This window comes from Pezoporus occidentalis, unplaced genomic scaffold (genome assembly GCF_034315485.1).
Source record: "Pezoporus occidentalis ecotype Australia unplaced genomic scaffold, CSIRO_AGI_Poc_V1 ctg93, whole genome shotgun sequence".
Lineage (NCBI taxonomy): Eukaryota > Metazoa > Chordata > Aves > Psittaciformes > Psittacidae > Pezoporus > Pezoporus occidentalis.
The window spans coordinates 158,049-173,202 of NW_026916294.1; the positions used below are offsets into that span (position 1 = coordinate 158,049).

The 15,154-nt window shown below is 37.5% G+C and overlaps 1 protein-coding gene across 4 annotated transcripts in view; it reads right to left on the reverse strand.

The window, feature by feature from the left end:
* USH2A (usherin) overlaps positions 1-15,154 on the reverse strand; it is a 372,227-nt gene that overhangs the window by 110,830 nt on the left and 246,243 nt on the right. For all 4 annotated transcript variants that reach the window (XM_062605800.1, XM_062605798.1, XM_062605802.1 and 1 more), the window contains exons 42-44: positions 6,142-6,476; positions 2,900-3,022; positions 92-255 (exon numbers count right to left, since the gene is read on the reverse strand). In XM_062605800.1, coding sequence (XP_062461784.1) covers positions 92-255; positions 2,900-3,022; positions 6,142-6,476 — 622 coding nt within the window. The remainder of the gene's footprint in view (positions 1-91; positions 256-2,899; positions 3,023-6,141; positions 6,477-15,154) is intronic.

Below are 15,154 nucleotides of genomic sequence, written 5' to 3' on the forward strand. Positions count from 1 at the left end.
AGGACTGTGTTTCGTATGAGAGCAAGGAAGAGTAACATAAGTGATGGCATGTTAACATCTAGTTACTGGAATAAATACTAAGCACACTTACTTGGTTTTGACCATTCCACTTCTACAGCAGTATGATTAACAGCACGTGCAATGAGGATGCTTCCTTTCTCTGGTAATCCTGCTAATGTAGTAGCTATCACTTCTTCGCTTGATGTATATCCTACTTTGTTGTGCACTATGAGCTTGTACTCGTATGTTGTGTACCTGAGACATTTAAACAATAATTAAATGGAACAAAAGATAGAGATGTAGAAAACATTTGCTGTGAACCTTTCCCTGTGCCAAACTTTTGCTATTTCTTGCCCTGCCCTGGTCTGAAAAATTCAGCTGCAATGGTTTGCACCAATGAAGACTCTACAAAAGGGTTCTATTTTTCTGCAATAATTCAGCGTGGTTAGCATGGTAACAAAAATAAAACACATTATTTCACTTCTTCCTAGCTGTAGCTTCTGAGGTGCTGAGAGATTATAGCTCAGTTCAATACGTAATTACAGCAGTGGCAACCTGCCAAAATTTGGATCAGAATTTAATCAAATGAGGCTTTTTTCCTCTTTTGGGAAACCCATTGATTTTAACTTGCAGAGTCTCATTTTCAAAAGGGATTCACCACACAGCCAGGACTCTCCCACAACTAAACATCATTAAAAAAGTGCCTTAAGAATGTAAACTCATTTAATAAAGTCATTTTCATCTGAACTGTGTATAGTCAATAGATTTAGTAAATACTTTATATATATTTAGTAAACAAAGTGACTGTCACTCCATAATTTCTTCTTTATACCAAGAGGCATATTAATGTATATTAAGTGGGATTTCACAATCTAACATATAATTTCATCATAAAAACCCTCACACAAAACCATGCAAATACAGAATCATCAAAGATTCACTGAGGCTGCAGTACTTTGGGATAAACATCTACATTAAGGAACACGCAGCAAATGCTTACTATTTAGATATCTCACCATAAAAGGAAAGTCATAGTGTATATTTACTTCTACTTTTAACTGCTTTACTGTATAACCCCATATTATGCAATGATCAAGAGTGATTTTCAAAAGAGCTAAGCTATAACAGTCTCACCAAGAATAAAGCCAGCTAATGGAAGCTAATTGGCTCCAACTGTCACTATAAGCATGGTAGAATGGTGATGATATATACATATATATATAAAACACCTTATTTTCCACTTATTATTTTCAGTTGCTTGCAAACATACAGAATTTTCCTGGACACTGTAGCAAAAATGCACAGTATCTAGCTCTGCAATTTAATGATGAGACTTTAAGATTCATTTTTTATTCATATTTCCAAAGATTAAAATAAGTTTGGCTTTAGTCTACTAGAAATGAAGATGCCATCTGAAAAAAGTCATTGCAAACATAGACTTCTGTCAGGAATATAATAAAATCTCAGTAATTCTGAAACATGCCTAAAGTATGATACAAATAAAAATAGACACTGATATACAGGTTTTCTTTCTGTGAAAAACAAAGGTTGAGTCTCTCTGCAGTACCTTCCCTCCACCCACAAATGCATCCCAAGTTGTTGACTGCAAAAACGTAACTGCAGGTTGCAGAACCCTCCACAAAAGAAGTGTTCAGGTGTGTCCAAGGGTTAGGCACACCTTTTTGGTCATAGCTCATTCAACCAAAAAGGTCATTGTGCCTAATGACTTGTCACTAAGGCCCTTTCAGAATTTATTGCCCTCTCTAAACTGCTAACATAACTGCTGCACACATCAGTGCTGCTGAAATGAGCTAAACTAAAACTAAAGGAAACTGTATGCAAAACTTAAACGCGGCTGAAAGAATTGGGCAGGATCAGGCAATTGCATGTCAGCTATTGCAATGGATGAAAATGAGCAGTGACTTTCCCCAAGTAGGTAGTGGAAAACCAGAAGCAGTAGCCCTTGGCTTGGTTCAGTCTATATAACAGTCACAATTAGAGGCCATATTCTGCTGGTTCACATTCTGCTCAGCAGGGATGCTCACACAGCTTTTATCATAACAAGTAGGTATTTGAAGGGTAATGATTGACCGCAGTCCTCATAAACCACACCAAAGCACAGAGAACACACACTTCTTGAGACCATCCATGAATGTTTCTCAAACTTTACTTAACAAAAAAAACAGTGTAGAATCCATGTTGACATTCCTATTACAGGTTCTTAATATGTGCATTTGCTTGCTTCACGCGTGGTAGCCTTGACTTTGAGATGCAAGAAACTAAGGTTGATCAAGAGCAACTGTCTTGCTCTATACAACACAGTGGGTCTGTTTCGTACTGAGAAACGGAACTCACCCTCCATTTCCCCACTCTCAACACTCTGCATTTAACTATCATGAAGCTAACACAAAGCTGCCCTTAAATTGGATCTGCTGAGAGTGTGATGAATACTCTTCTTGACTTTGGAGATATTAAAATAATTTTTAATCTGCACTTTTAAAGCCAGATAAGAAAAACAATGCTGAAACAAGTTTCAAATGTTTTCCAGCTAGGACTTCTCAAACAGCCATTCTGCCTCTGATATGACTTTGCCAACACACAAATCTAGAGCGTATGGACACATGAATCTAAATGGTTTGACTGCATGAGCATATCAATGTTAAAATTTCACAATATCTCTATTTTCATTTGTTTTCCAGAGCAAAACAATATGAGTTAAGAATGACAGACTAATAATAGATGCCTGCATATGAGAATGATTAATACCAAAGACGATGACAAAAAATATTTCATTACATAATTAATATGTCACTACATAAAGACACAAGAAATACTTTGAACTATTAAACATACACTATACAAAATGCCAGCATTTGTTTTATAGTTTTTGTAATCTCACCTGCTAAGACCCTTATCTTCGTAAAAGCACTGAGTTCCTGAGTAAATATTGTGCCACAGATTTAAATCTTCAGGGGGATTTGATGCAAGTGGTTGCTGGATTTTACGTCTCAGGAGCTCATATCTAACACAAAAGACAAGCAGAACACTGGGATTACCTCAACTAATGTTATTACACAAAAAAAAAACAAAAAAACCCACACAGTTTTTTTTTAAAGGCACACATCATATTGTTTTTAAGGCTGTAAACTTTCTGAGATTCTGACATTCTTTTTAATGTTTCATGATTTAAAAAATTCAATTACTTAAACTACTTTGCAAATGGAAAATTAAGCATCTCCATTTGAAAAAATTAGTGCATTTAACGATTTACAGATGCTATGAAGATCAAGCCCAAGCAGCCCAGTAACAGTCAAGTCTCATGCAGACTTGACTGATGCCATCTGATATGCACAGACAGCTCCAGAATCTGAAACGACAATGTCTCTTTCTTGCAAATGTGCCAAAACATATAGCATTGTTATTATTATTTTACTGGCAATAGCAACTGAAGTGTGAATTTGTGTTTAACATGTTTGCAAATAACCACAGTGTAAATTATGGGTGGCAAACAGGCATAGAATGAGTTAACTGTTCGATCCAGCTGTAGACCTTAGCAAGGCACCTTTGTGTTTGGGTTGACACTCGTGATGTGAGCTTGAAACACCAAACTGTTTCATCCTTGTTTTAATTAGTATCTGAAGCTGCATTCCTGTCTCTGTTCCAAACAGCAGGTCAGCTAAAGCCCATCTTTCATCAGGTCAACCATGAGATTGCCTGATTTGGAAAACATGCCTTCTGCCCATTCTGCCCACTCACTCTTCATTATCTTTCATATAAAACCATTACGGAATTTACAAAGCACTTAATGCTTGCACAAACTAATATATTTTGCATTTCCTAATCATTCTAGGGATTACATATAAAACTATATTCTAAAGGAAAGAATATTATATAGCTTTGTTCAAAAATATTTAGGATTCTTCTTCTTAATTATATTTCACAAGACTTTTAAAACATTTTTTGTTTCAGTTTGATGGTGGCATTTTCTTTGTATGACACCAAATGTTTGTACTCTTCCTATCAGTTACAGAGCCAGCCTCAAGTTGCTTTCAACGGTGAGCTGCGGTTTTAATCAAACTATAGTTACAACGCTGTTTCCACTGATGCCCAGCAAAATAGGTCATATGCATGTCTATTCACTTAAATACACAACATGATTCTCTGAAGTGCTGCTGTGGATCATCCCTTCCCCACCCCTCCATTTTGGAACAGTGCTACTGTTCAATTCCAGCCAAAAGTATATGGATACTAAGGAAGATCTTAAAGACTCTCATTTTAAGCATTTATTTGTGAAAATGTTTCCTTCTGTGCTCAAGCATTCTGCAGAATGCTTTGGGGTGTGTTGCCTCGCCATTGCAATGATTTTTCTGACCACTGGCTTTATCTGTTAAGTCGACATTTATCTTTTTTATGTTAAGATCATCTCCAATCAGATGAGGAAATGTTGGACAATACTATTCCAGATTTGAGACCCTGAATTAAGAGGGTATTTAATAGTTACTGCATACAGTGATTATGCATTGCTTCAAAACCGGAAATCAACCAAGAAGCTGTCCCTTCAGTCTGGGGAATGATCAACAGGTACAAACAGGCATTGTTTCATTGACCTAAGTGATGCCAAACAAAATTACTGTGGAAGTTAGGAGTACTACCTCAAAAATTAAACACTAAAAACTAATTAAACTCCAACTCTACCAAATCATTCAAATGACCTATATCCCAAGAAGTTCCCACGAGTTGTTCATCAGTGTCAAAAGAGCCCAAAGACAGACCTTTGCAGTTTTATTAGGAACGATCCTGTCATATTCTGTCCAATATATTCCATAGACAAGTCACGAGAAACACTGAATGGTGATCATGTGTAAATCACCCCCACTGGCAGCTGCTGTTGCTACTCTGTTTGCTGCAGACTTCTTGCTCCATCATGCTGTACAGAGCAGCTGCTTCAGTGGTTGTTCTTGTTGAGGGCAGCATGGCACACCATGAAGGAAATGAAGTCTGTAGCTGTAGGTTGTGCTGAATTACTTCAATAATCTATGGTAAAATGGTCATGTTGTTAACCCCAGAATAACAGGGATTGCTTTTCAAAAACTTCAAATTTTACTAGAGAGCAATCCTCATTTCATTCAGTTGCAGTGTGCCCTAATTAAGCCTGAAGAAAGAGTCAAGCTACTGTGCTGTAATAACATATGCAACTGAAATAGCATTACACGATAATTATTGAACCCATCAGTGCATCTAGAAGAGAGCTACTAACCAGAGCATATGGAGCACAGGGATATAATTCCATGCACAATGTTTCACAATATGTTAAACTTCTAGAATGAAAGATTTGTTTGACATTTTGAATCATGTATATATAAAAATACATTTGGCTTTATAAATCTTCATGTGTTCAGATATATGTTTAATGTAGATATGTGCTCACACACACACTGAGAAGTCAACAGATTCAAGCAATCTGCTGATGTCATCACAGCATTCCAGACAAGTCTCAGAGGAGATGCCTTTCCATGGTTCCTGTGGTGACATTCAGTCTGCTGTACCCAGAACTCCCTTGCCTTTGCCATTTTCTGCTTTGCCCCCAGACTTGTGGCATTTTAGCTTCCATTTTACCCACACACTCTCTAATTTGTGATTTATTAAACAGTTAAATTTTGAAGATTATTCCATGTTATCACACTTCCAAATGGTCACTTTATGTGGAATAACCTATATAGAGTATTGAATACTGGATGTGGTAAATACTTATGTTCACAGAGATCTCATACTTGTAATTTTGTTGGTGCAATGTTGCCTGAACTTGTCACCAAAAAGTGGCTGATGCTGCAGCCCAAAACAGTTACGACCTTGCAAATATTACAGCACTGGTTTGAAAGATCCAGAGCCTTCCTGTACAGACAGCACACTTAAATAATCCCAACTCTGTAAATTCAAAACAATTCAAAGCTCACACTACTATCTGCCTCTAGACATACCCACTTTCCATGAGTCTATTCATTGACTCCTGAACCCTAACGAGGAACTTCAAGAAATCAAAAATTAACTATCACATCATAAAGTTTGCACACTCAAAATTTTCTGAGTCAGATTTAGGTAAGGGTAAGAAAATCATGATCTCAGTTGCAACTAAGAGCATACCTCAGATGAGGACCATTTGGCCTTAGTGGTGGTTGCCAAGAAATGGCAATAAAGGATTCGCTGACAGGAGTCACAGACAATGGACTGACCCCTTGAGGAATTGTCGAAGGTGTAGCCACATTTGTAGGCAAACTCTCTGTGCAGCCTCCTAGAAAGCCATCACCTCCAGAGCAAGCTATTACAGTGACTGAATAGTTTGTATAGGGTATAAGATTAGTCACCAAATGACTTAACGTTGATGAAATGTTCCCAGGAATGACAATTCGTGGATCTGGCATGCGAATTTCATAGTTAAGGATTTCCCCATTCTGTATTAGAGGAAGTTTCCATGAGACCTGATAGTGGGAAAAAAGGGGGGGAAAAAAAAATTAAAATAGCTTATTTCTTACAGCCAGAATGCAGATATATAGACACAACATGATACAAAGGGACATGAGTGGGACTTGAAGATGTGCTTTTCCTTCTTCAGCAAAACAGACTTTGTGTATGACCTAACAGAGATTTTCTGTTTGAAGGTACATCAGTTAGAAATCTAGCCTCCTTTAATTTTAGAGAGGGTTGCAGTAACAGTTGCAGCCATTGAAAAACCTGCTATTTAGCTTCACCAGTATTTCGCTTCACTCACAATTCTGAGATGCTCAAATGCAGTAGCAAAAGTACACTAGTTACGATAAGTATAACTAATTGCAATTTTTCTTAGAGGGTATTACCACGTATGAGTGGCAGAGTAAAAAGAAATCATACTTTGCACAATTTTCAGCCATATGTAACTATATTAGCTCCGATGAGAAATAAGATTTGTCTGTGCTCTTTATATGATGAAATTCCCTTCTATTTTTCAGTAATAAATTACACTGGTAGGTATCAGACACAAAACAGGCACAATTTTCCATTTTTAGAACTATAAAACTATGCTCAGAAAACTTTATCACAAAAAAATTGGAACTTGCATACGGAATTCATGTTTATATATACATACACAAACACACATACTGCTGTGCTTACTGAGGTTTGACTTTTATTAGACTGTGGTTATGTGGGTTTTTGTTAAAGTTTGGGGTTCTTTTAGTTTTCTTTTACTACATATTTATTCTTACCAGCTCCAGTGAACAATCACATTGAACCACTGTACCATAAAGTACAAGGAGGTTCAGAATTCTGTTTTAAGGTTTTTTGCCACGGTACCATGACAGACGGGACTTGAGACTGACAAGAGGATATGTAACTACATTAAGAACATCAAAATTTCATAAAGGTATAAGAGCATCTATCAATCCTTCTCTAGGATTTCCTAGGAGTCCCAGTGTAGGAAGAATACTAGCTTTGCTTTGCTCATCCCTAGGACTGTTCCCCTTGTAATTGACCAACTCATCTATAACAATTGTCTCTTTTCCTCACAGGCATGGGATAATTAAGGATTGAATCTAACATTTCAAAGAACACAGAAATGGAAAAAAGACAGATGAAGGTATGTGCAGAATAAAATTAACAAAGATAATACTCGAGTGTTAAATAGTAATACCAAGATAACTTCAGTTTCAGTTAAGTTGAGCTTTTTTCTTAATTCTCTTCAGCCTCCAAAGTTAAGTATCTTTAAAAAGGTATATGCACAATTACACGTGGCTGTGGAAACAGAGAAGCCTGATTTATAAAATGATTTTTAAAGGACCCTTGGGGATTAGGAAATGTTATATCTGAGATATAGAAGGACCTCTTAGGTCTTCAGACTTATAAGAAACCTGGCAGCAAAGTACTGGAGAAAGCTGAAGGATTTTGATAACAGAATCTGGAATACTATTAAACAGAGAGTTAGGAACAGGCTGATCTTGAGTAAAGACAGCACAAATAGGAAAGGCTTAGCTCTGGCTAATTATCAAATCCTGTATTCAGGTTTCTGTCACTTCTGACATCAAATCAAGATCAAACAAATAAGTAAAATACTACTGATAAAGCAAAGCAAAATTTCACAGAAGGTAGGAATCAATTTTGCACCATTCTCACAGATATTGAGCAAAACTCTCATTCTGAAGTAGTTCATGTGATCTAGCCATAAGCTTAGGAAGTAGAGAACAATGGATGATTAGCACAGAGAACACAAAATGGTTCAAGTGCAAGTATGTGCTGGTTTTGGCTGCTGTAGAGTTAATTTTCTTCATAGTAGCTGGTATGGGGCTGTGTTTTGGATTTGTGCTGGAAACAATGTTGGTAACTCAGGGATGTTTTAATTATTCCTTGTACAGTGCTTGATTAAACCATGTCAAAGTAGGAAGCATTGGGGCCAGTAAGCTTTCCAATCCCAGCGCTTCTTGTTGCTACCATACAGCATATTGTATATATATATGTATATATATATATATACAGGTGTATTGTACATATATGTCACAGAAAGAGGATGATTTGCGTGCTTTTATTCTCAGGGATGTATCTTTGAAGTTGCTGGAAGAAGTACAGAAGACTTTAAGGTCCAACACACTACAGCAAAATCATCAAATCTGTCATTATCAGTGAAAAGAAATACCCTCTTGTGGCTTAATGCAAGATGGCTTCTAATAAAGAACTGTATGTCAAATGCTTGAGAAAATGCCTAGCACGACACTTTCAGAAGAGAAAACTGTCTAAAAAATGTTCTCCTTGTTCCAGATCTTGTCTTATTTCCTGGAAGATAGGAGGAGTTATTTTTTACTTACATCACAGATTAAGCACCTAACTTCTATGCCTAAACCCACAAAGATACTCAAATAGAACTTGCATAAGATTCATTGTATACTGTTACAGCTCCACATAAAAGAACATAAGTAACATGAGCTGAACAGACACTGCTCCAGAACCTCAGCTCCTGAGTTTTATGCAGCATGTGCAATTTCTGTCTCATGAACAGATACGTAGATCACTTATCTCTTTGCTTAGTATTTTTTAAAACTAAATAAGGGGATGACCAAAGATACTCACAGTCACTGCTGTGCACATGACCTGCTTTGAACTACATATGTCACTTGGGAATGATAGGACATGCAGTATCTGACAGACCTCTCTTGTCAAGAGGCGAGAGACTGCCTGACCCATACAGTGTAAAATAAGATGATGGAGAAAGCCTGGTTGACACACACACGGCACTACTGGGCCTCTTCTCCATTTTAATGTGCCAAGGTTTGAGGTAAGAGCTTGGCAATGCATGAAAGCAGGAAAGCTCACTAGCCAGGCTGTGTTGGAAGCAGTAACAGTTTGTTCATTGATTTGAAGCTCAGCACTGAGACCATGAAAGAGGATGCCCATGAGGAAGACAGAATAAGGTAGCTACTGGGAGAGATTAATTGATTCAATGTAATGACTCTGGAAGCTTTCATTTAAAGATCAAAGGACCTTATTTTCTCCACCACAAAATTTAAAGAGACAAAAATTAGCCATTTTCCCCCTATTAACAGTTATAACCTTGGAGTTTTCTGTGAAAAATTGGCACATGAGTAACTTTCTACCAGTTCAGGCCTGATTTCACCAGTCTGATTTTAAATCAGTACGTTTGGCTTTATTTTATTGTCATTTCTCCTAGCTATTGCTTGTAACACCTACAAACAGAATGCAATAAATACATTACTGTGAGCTTTTCACTGTTGGTCTCAAAGCATACCGTAAATCTCAAATTGTAAGTATTATTATTTCTGTTTTAGAGGTGAAAAGACTAAATCCCAGACTAAGTCATGTATCAGAAATAAGCAAAACAGAAGACAAAACCTGGTACCCTAATTCTACATTCCAGCCACTGGACTATAGTCCTCTGCCAACCCCTAGCCCCCTCAAAGGTAGTTGGGAGACGAATTGCCTCATGAATTCTTATCTGTCTTCACAGAAATTACAGCAGGATTCAGTCAAGAGACAGTGTCACACCAGAAAAGCAAATCCTGACAGAGGCTGCTGCAATTATTTCTCATACACTTCGCACATGAATTACCTCCAGCCTCAGAAAGCACTACCACAAAATGGCATGATCAAGTTTGCAGTAATGGATTGCTACTACAAAAACTTCTAGCAGCACTTTGCTTGAGAGGTGCAAAACCAGACAGAGCATTCATTTATGACCCTGAACACCTACAACAAAGTGTTCAAGCTATATCAAAGGCAGAGTGATAATGCTGATGAAACCCCCACTGATGCTGATAGTACACCCCACTATGTGAACTGCACCAAATGAGCAAGCTGTGCAAGAAATCACAGTCCTAAAACATGGAAAACCTCTAGTGTGCAAGTTAAAGTTGCTCCTATGGGTGCTGGAGTATTCTAACTCACTCGAGCAGCACTTACGCGGCAAATAAACCAAGGTCTCACTGACCTTAGCAGTATTACAGGGCAGTCTTCACACAAGGATTGATCGCTCCTAAACCATTTCCCCAGTGCACCTGGTGTACCTGCATAAAACTGGAAGTGTGGTGAATAAAATCTAAACTCCTTTTTTCTCCCCAGCATGAAGCTTGTGTGAGTTTACTCTGCTTGCCTTTAGCATACCATGCCTAGGTATGTTGTTTGTATTCTCAAAATCATGTTCTTGGGCAACTGCAGTCTGAAGCACTTTGAGAATGAAACAGTAACAGGGAAGTTAACCTGGAAGGAAGGAGGGGTCTTCATAGCCTTATTTTGTCACACACAGTGATCTGCAGAGGTAACCACTGAAGGATAGCCTCTCTGTTAGTCACTGACTTCAGTGACCATGGAGTTACTACCATTGCATCCTATGTTCTGTAATCAGAAGCAACCTCACAAGACAGCAAACTTTAACAGGTATGACAAGAAACATAAGACGTTTCTTCATACCAGAAGATGTGTCAAGAACTGTAATTCCAAATGAATAAAGAAAACACCTTCCTTTTCCTGGATGATATTCAAATTGTAACTAGAGGGTGTATGGCTTTAAATAAGTTAGTGGTATCCATTCCATACAGCTGAAATCTTTCTCCCATGTATTTTAGTCCCAGCCTATTTACAGAACAACAGGCATTTAGCAGTTCACTATCCAGCTTCAGGGCTAATGAAGAACAGAATAAAACTATAAAATAGAGCCTTATTTATCTGTGGTCACTCACTTGCACATGCAATTTAGTAGTCAAATCTGAGAAACGCTACAGGAAAATTTTATTGTTCTATACCAGTAAATGATAATCTTCTGCAATGAAAGAGTGCAGACTGCAACTCTTGAAGGTCCTGTGGACAGAAAGCTGATGACATTGTTCAGTCTGTAAGGTGCAATACTAGCTTTCCCTGCTGCAGGTTCTTCTATACAAAGAAATGAATGCAGCTGAACTGTAAATCAATTACCATCTCTGAGGGCAATAGAAACACAAATAAAAATGGAATTAAAAAGTCTACAATCCTCCCTCAGTCAGAGAAATCATGAGGAAATACTAATGGAAAAGAAATAACCCATGGAAAAATCAATGACATGATTTAAATCAATATGAAAAAAAAATTTAATCAGAAGAATGATGATTTGGTGCTTCAGGATCACTACAGCCCTTCATTTCTAGACAGCAACATATATAACATATATTAAGAGAGAGGTCAATTAAATCATCATGATTTTTTATCTAATTAAATTGCAGGAAGTTTCTATAACTAATGTTACCATCAAGGATTAGCATGGCACGAGAACTATGTGTCAATGAGGTACTTAGTTCATCCAACCAAGATGAAATCAGTCTCTTCTAACCTATCTGAGCACCAAAAATTTCCTTTCCCCTTGACAGAAACACCAGGATTACCTACAGCTCATGCAACTTACATCTGGAGATGAAGGTTACACAAAGAATGACAGGAAATGGCTAGAGCTTCTTGTCTGTTAGTGGTCCAGTTGGTGGCACTGGTCAGCAAGGGAGAACAATAGCAGCAAATATGTGTCAGCAAGTCCTCAGTTAAGCCAATAATCAAGACTACAGCTGTCATCCCCAGGCCAAAGCCCTCAAGTGAAAACCACAGCAGCAAAAGGGAAGTCTTCCTATTGAAAGTTAAAAGGCCAAAGTTGGAGAATTTGCACAGTACAGTGAATTTGGTTCAGCACTCCCAGACACATAATGCTTTTCCTACATAAAGAACTCCTTTAAGTAATTATTTACTGTATAAACCAGCCTCTCTCTCAAGCCACTCAACCTAGCTACATTCCTGTATGTCATATCGGTGTGAAGTGTAGGATTGAAACAGCAGAGCAATTGCAACCCTCACAAGAAAATGAAACAATTTCTTTTATACTTCTGTACATTAGGTTATAGCAAATCTTGTGTAACAGGAATAATGTTCATGGCATTAGCATATACTAAATAAAAGGCTTTTGCAGCTGCTGAATTTCTCCACTTCACTTTGGCACTTAATCAGCCACAAAAGCAGTTTATTGCACTGTATACTCCGTTACCATGAACATTATCAATTCAGCAAATATTAAAAAAATATCATGCAGGTGTCAGAGGAATGGATACTTTAAAAATTATTGACAGCTTTACACTTCCTGTCATACAAAAGAAAGCAAGCTAAATGTTATGGAGAGATATCGGTCCATCTTGATTAAGATTAAATGTTAAGCACATGCACATCAGAAGTGGCTTTGCCAAGAGTGACCTGCTGTGCTGATATTTTCCTCCTTGCAGAGTATAAGCCCTGGTCTATGAAAATAAGCTGTATATCCAAGTGAGTACTATCCTGGAGCACTTTGAATTCTCCACGCTCTCAAATCATTTATATTGATTCTATGACTAAGTAAAGGAATGGAAATACGTTTATCTTTTTTTGTAAATTCCCTCCGTTTTCAGTAGAAGTAAATATTTGTGCTCATGGTTTAGGGATTGGTTGCAATGACAGCTGAAAGCCTCTATTGATTTGTAACCGTGGCTTGGTAAAGGAGCCCTTCACTAATCTTTCCCACAGTGCCTTTCCAATACTTTCCACTCTAACCTGGAAGGACAGCTCTCTCTAGGGCAAGAGGCAATTAAAATCTCCTTCCCAAAGAGATGGCTTGGTTTACATTCTCTGTTTAAGAGTTACAACCATAGACACTGAATGAGAGCAATGTACAGCACAAGAAGATTGTACAAATTGATCTGAACCCTTTGTAGGTGATCTGCTCAGGAGGGAAATTCTGCTTTCCTGGGGCTCTCATCAGGGTTTAAAGACACCAACACAAAGCAATTCCAAAACAGATTCATCCTATTTCCACACAAGTAACCTTTCAACCACTAAGCGGCAATCCTTGCACAATACTTTACATTTTAGTCATTGTACCTTTGCAACTAGCATACATCTGGGGTGTAGGGACACAAGGGGTTTTCAGAGCAGCTATTCAGATCTACAGCCTACTTTGAAAGAGCAGAGAAAAAAAAACAAATAATCTGAAAATAGGTGCTACCTATTCTCCTAGTACATTCACTGTGACCACAAAACAGCCTCAGCACCACAGCACAGTCCCTGGGTTGTCTCAGAGTCTTACCGCTCTGATGTGAACTTGCCATAAGATTGACAAGAAGAGAAGAATACTACCTCTAGTGAGCTCATCCCACTGACAGACATAAGACCAACAAGGAAGATGAAAACACAGCGAACAAACAGAAGAGGAGAAAATGGCTAGCTGGGTGCAGCAAGCCTTATCTGTAATATCTTCAGTGATGAAGTGCAATGAGCTCTTCTCTGCACCTATAACTTTACCTCAATTTTTGGAAGAGATAATTAATAACAATAATACTATTAATAATAATAGCAATTATAAAAGAGGAAAAAAAATCTCTTGCTGTCCTGGACAATCAAGAGAAATTTTAAGATTTTTAAGAAGTGTTAGGATCTTATAAATCAGAAGGAAAGTAATGTCTCTGCCATGGAATACCCTCTGCACAGGAACCGTACCAAGTATTCCCAAGTCTCTCCCAGTTATGATGACTCTTATATTAAACAACTCTAAGTAAAAAAAGCTAGATAAAGTAGAAGAATTTATATCCATATCAGCAAAGGATACCAATACTCTGTGCACTGACAGAGAGAATTTTGCTGAGGGACAGGTACTCAGAAGAGAGCATATTTGGAAAGGAATATATGTAAGTCACTTTTCTCAATTAGATGCTGCCACCTTCGATTACACCGAACATTTTAACCTAAATATTTAAAATAAAGAAAAATGAATAGCAAAACTGAGTCATGGAAATGAAAACATCCAGACTTCAGCATCTTTGACAAATTAATCTTAACACACCAAACAAATATGTCTCTCCATGTGGAAAAAACCCAAGTATGAGACTACAAGAGCAGCAGTGACACAAAATATGACCACCGCTCATACAGAAGGTCATACACAGTAGACATTAAAGGGCTTTAAAGAACTTTGAATGTTAATGATAAACTGGGGAAGAAGGAGGAAAAAGGAGCATTTGAACTCTTTGGCAGGAAAGGAAAACATTTAAAAAGAATTGTTGTATTGAAATTAAATTATTGCAGAGTGAAGACTGCACAGCCTGATTTCAGGTTTCAAAAGAAATAAATCATCAAACTCACTTTCAGTATTGGTAGATTTACTTAATGTTGGAGATGAGCAAAAGACAATAAAATTGCAACTAAGCACACACTTCTGATTTCAAGACAAGACATGCGGTAAAGAATGATAAGACCTCTGAAAACTCACAGGCTTTTAAAATCAGAACTAGGTGTTGGCTGCACTCAGAGAAAAAAAAAAATGGGTAAGATATAAAATTATTATGCCCTTATCACATTAACTGAAGCATTAAAGGTTGCAGTGACTTCTTTGTGCTCAGAGTTGAAGCCAGTGTGTAAAAGCTCACGCAATAAAATGTGGACATGTGTGCCATTGAGCTAGGGCTACTGTTTACTCAGCATTGCTGCTTCTGGTAAATCCATGAAAAATGCTTTACTATAAATTGTAGTGGATATTAAGATATATCTACAGAGGGCAGAGTCCTGGAAGTGGATCACCCAAATCTTCAATAGGCAGTCTGGTAAATCATCACAATTACTAGTGGTCGATCATTATTAATTCTTA